General features: G+C 33.9%; 1 protein-coding gene across 1 annotated transcript; it reads left to right on the top strand.

Moving 5' to 3' along the window:
* Nucleotides 1-1,980: 1,980 nt before the first annotated feature.
* On the top strand, nucleotides 1,981-2,871 carry LOC135440106 (cilia- and flagella-associated protein 58-like; the record flags this gene model as incomplete). Its single annotated transcript, XM_064699116.1, has 2 exons — nucleotides 1,981-2,159; nucleotides 2,224-2,871. Coding segments are annotated over 2 exons (827 nt in total), but the record flags the coding sequence as incomplete, so codon positions are not given.
* Between the last annotated feature and the right edge of the window lie 1,606 nt (nucleotides 2,872-4,477).

The raw sequence follows: 4,477 nt of genomic DNA, 5'->3' as shown, positions 1-4,477 counted from the left end.
TAAATTCACAAACTACTTAGTTAGTGAATATCAAGTTACTAATAATACTGAACTTCAATTAGAAAATACAAATATATTATCAAAAATTGTTATAAAATTAGAAAGAAATCATTCGAAAATAACCTTTTTATTATTTATACTAAGTTTTATTTGTATTATGGTAAAGCTTCTTAAACGCTGCCCTTTAATAACTTTAAATCCCCTCAAAATATTGAAATTGAATCACTGAAAGTAATCAAAAGTACCATAACACTCACACTGCAGAAACAGAGCTTGACATATTAAACCAATTAAACGCCAAGCCCTTTCAGACTTATTAGACCCGTTTCAATCACTACGTCCACTTAACGTGCAGCTGCGGCTCTGCTAACATAAATATCCAGATTCCCGGCTCTAACATAAACATAACAGCGCAACCACTTAACATAAAGATCCATATTCTCATGCGCAATTCATAACTTAAACCAAAGACCCAGTCTTTAGAGCGCAATTGCATAACGTAAACATGACTCCAAGCGTCTAGCTTACGCAAGCACCCCCGCGAGCTTTTAAACTTTAAGGAAAGAAGCTTTAGCATAAACACAGCTGATTCGCAGCATAAGATCACCGCGAGCTTTTGAGCTATAAGAGAATAAGCTTTATCATAACCATAGCTGACTTGCAGCATAAGTTCACAATTGTACTTTAGTTCTAATCTTGGATTCAAATAAATCGGAATCCTTCAGCCTCCCACTTAAAAAATATTTTTTTCCAATTAGTAGCCACTAATTGGTTAATTAGCTTAGCTCCAGCTGCGCAAGCTCAAATCAACAGCAATAGTCGTAAATGGTTATACATAATTCGCATCCATTAGTTTCTTGCATCTACAGCCGTGAGGTCGAGAAGCTAAAGATAGAAATGGGTTTCGGTATCTGATTAAGTTCCAGAGTCACTGTAGACTGTAGACTGCAACTAAAGTCATACGCAGAGCATTACACAAGATGTGCTTGCTACCCAAAAGCCATTGCTTACCAAAAGGGGAGAATGATTAGTTAAGTAACTAACGCAGAAAACGGCAATCACTCTGCCGACGGCTGCTGCCTAGCCCTTACCTTCTGCATTGACGTTTGATGATCACAATGGATCATTGTGGAACAATGGAAAAACTACAAAATTCCAATTGTGATTAAATGGAAGATTTCGGTTTCGATTTTTTTTTTTTTCATTATATTCTTGCAGAGATTATTAAAATTTTGTCTCGAAATGTGTAACGCATAGAAGGAGACCTCATAAGGTTTATATATTCTTCAGTATCAAAAGCCGAGCTGTTTCAAATTATCGTTATGAAATTTTGCAGAAGTCCCTCATTCTGTTATCATATAGCTGCCTTAGCAACGATCGGTCAATAATTAAGTTGTTGTATAGACAATATTTGCTCCGTACAAATAGTTGCCACGAGCGATCGGTCAAAAAATAATTTTTGTACGAAAAACTTTTTTCTTTTCAAGATATCTTGACCAAACATGCTTTTTATAAGTTTCACTGTGTTGCCTACATTTATGCAAAATCTTGTTTATATTGGATCACTATATCATATAGCTGCCATAGGAACGATCGGTCGAAAATGAGGTTCTTCTACAAAAAACTATTTGTTTTTCAAGATAGCTCTTTTATTCCGTTTGATTTTAAGAACAAGTTGGTTTATGACGATATTTTACTAGTTTGTGTGTTTTCCATGTTTTGTTGTATACCAAGTACGGGTTATTATACCCTAGTATAACCCGACCTCATAAAGAATATATATTCTACTATGCGTCATACATTTCGAAAATGAATTAATTATAATTTCCTCTGCAGGGGTATAAAATCATCGTTTTAAGGTTAATAATATTAATGTTTCTTTTATTATTCACAAACATGCCATCCCAAAATATATTATTTAAATTAATTTTTTGACAATCATAAAACTAAATCCTTTTTTATTTTCAATATTTTTTACAGACCAGATTACATTGAAAACGAACCAATTGAATGATCTTACAGAGAAGTTATATGAAAAACGACGGAAAGTACATAAGTTTAAAAAACAACTAGAAGCGCTACACTCCGAAAAAATTACATTGCAGCGAAGCTTAGAAAATACTACACAGGAGCGTGATAATTTTCGTATACTTCAAGCTGTATGTGGTATTATTGACATATTGTTGTGATATATAAGTTAAACCATAAATTTTTTTAATATAGGAATCTGGTCATCAAACTCAACAGCTAACGACTGAGATTAGTGCAAACGAAGTAAAGATAAATTCATTGAATTTAAAAATTGAGCATCTTAATAACAACATTAAAGAGTTGCAATCTGAGTTGAAGAACAAACAAAACTTGGTTGCTAGCTTGCGGAAAGATTTGAGAGAAATAAAGGAGAAAAATGAAATGTTGGCAAAAGCTATCTCAAATGATGAGTTCCGTTTTATGAAAATGGGTCATGAGCTAGAGGAAATGCGGAAAGAAAGAAATTTAGTTGGACTTCAAATGGTTCGCCGTAACGACGAAATTGTTGTTATCAAAGAAAAATTGCAGATTGCACAAAATGCTCTTGATAATGGCACCACGCAATACAATCAACGGGTTGAGGACATAAGGCTCTTAAAAAAAGAAATTTCAAATCTTTATACAGAACGTGAATGCCTCAAACATGCTATTAAAAGTACGGCTGACATGAGGAAAGAAATAGTGCGTTTACAGAGAGCTCTAAATCAGGAACGTATTCGAATAAGGGCTCTCACAGAAGATGCAAAAACACCAACTGGAGTACATCGTTGGCGCATTTTAAAAGGGGAGGATCCCAAAAAGTTTGAGTTGCTAGAAAAACTACAGGTCCTGCAAAAGTAAGTAATATTTTTAAATGTACAAAAGAATTATTGAAATTGAAACCTTTGCTCTCCAACTACTCTCCCGACTAATTCGTTATATATACTTACCCTGCACCCATTGAAATGGGAAAAAAGGTTCACAAAAAGAATTTTTTATTGCCTAATGATTCTCTTAAGTATTTAAGAATTGAAATATTTCGTTAAAAATAAACAATTTTATTCGTTCTTTACCTACCATATATATTTTTTGTCGTTTTACAACAGGTGTAAGACTTGTAATATAATATATACTGAACTAAAACCAGGTTACAGAAAAATCGCGGATATTCATAATTTTCAGTATACTATAATATTATTTTCTACTTTCTGTAGAGTGCTCTTGCTATAAGATATAGCGCAATATAAATTAATTTTTATACATGAATTTATGCAAGACACGCAAAGTCGTGTGCAGCTAATTCCATACGCCCTCACCTACATTTGCACATAACCAAAATGCCAAAATGCTGTGCAACAACACTGCCGTAAGAGTTAGGTTTTTTCTTGAAGGTGAACAGATAAAGTTAAAGCACAGAGATCACCTTTTTACTGGCAGCCTAAAAAAGTAGTACGCGAAAAGATAAGAATTAAAGAAAGTTTAAGCTGAGCGCTAGGGCTCCAAGCAGTGCGGCACGGCATGATTATTCATTATTATTAAATCATTATTTGGATTTTTTTTATTATACCGTTGCGGAAGATATTATATTTTGTTTCCAAATGTATAGGGAATAGAAGGATACATCTCCGACCCCATAACTTATATATATTCTCGATCAGTATCAACAGCCTATTTGATCTAGCCATGTCCGACAGTCCGTCTGTCTGTTTCTATGCGAATTAGTCTCTCAATTTTCAAGTTAACGTCATGAGACTTTCCAAAAGTCTTTCTGTTGCATGCAGTACATAAGTCGGAACTAACTGGATCGGACCAGTATATCATATAGCTGCCAGAGGAACGATCGGTCGAGCTCTAGGCTCTTCTTTAGAAACGTACTGTTTTTCAAGATACCTTGGCCAAACTCGGCATTTATAAGTTTCACTATGTTCCCTACATTTACGCAAAATCTTATTTACGTCGTACCAATATATCATATAGCTGCCATAGGAACGAACGGTCGAAAGTTAAGTTATTGAATAGAACACTTTTTTTTCAAGATATCTTAAGCAAACACGACATTTATAAGTTTCTTTATATTCTTTACATTTATGCAAATTCTTTTTTACTTCGGATCACTATATCATATAGCGGCCAGAGGAACGATCGGTGATAATTAGGTTCTTGTATGAAAAACTTTGTTTTTCATGATATCTTAACCAAACTCGGCATTAACTATTGCTGTTAGTTTCTTCTGTTGCTTCTTAGATACGTGCAAAGCAATATGAGCATTATGAATAGGTTGGATCTGCAAGGGTATTAAATCTTTGGCGTGCCGAAGTAGCCCTTCTTTCTCGTTCCTGTTAATTTTGATTAATATAGATCTGGTTTCTTTTTAGTAATAGTTAGGGTTACACCTGAATCTAATAAAATTTTCTTTTCTAAGAACCCTTTCTTCTGTTTCTTATTCCTGTAGCTGATTTTTGTGTTT

The sequence above is a fragment of the Drosophila montana genome, unplaced genomic scaffold, assembly GCF_035044405.1.
Source record: "Drosophila montana isolate Dmon_TW-CO22-7 unplaced genomic scaffold, ASM3504440v1 contig_833_1, whole genome shotgun sequence".
NCBI classification, from domain to species: Eukaryota; Metazoa; Arthropoda; class Insecta; order Diptera; family Drosophilidae; genus Drosophila; species Drosophila montana.
This window is presented reverse-complemented; position numbering and strand designations above follow the sequence as displayed.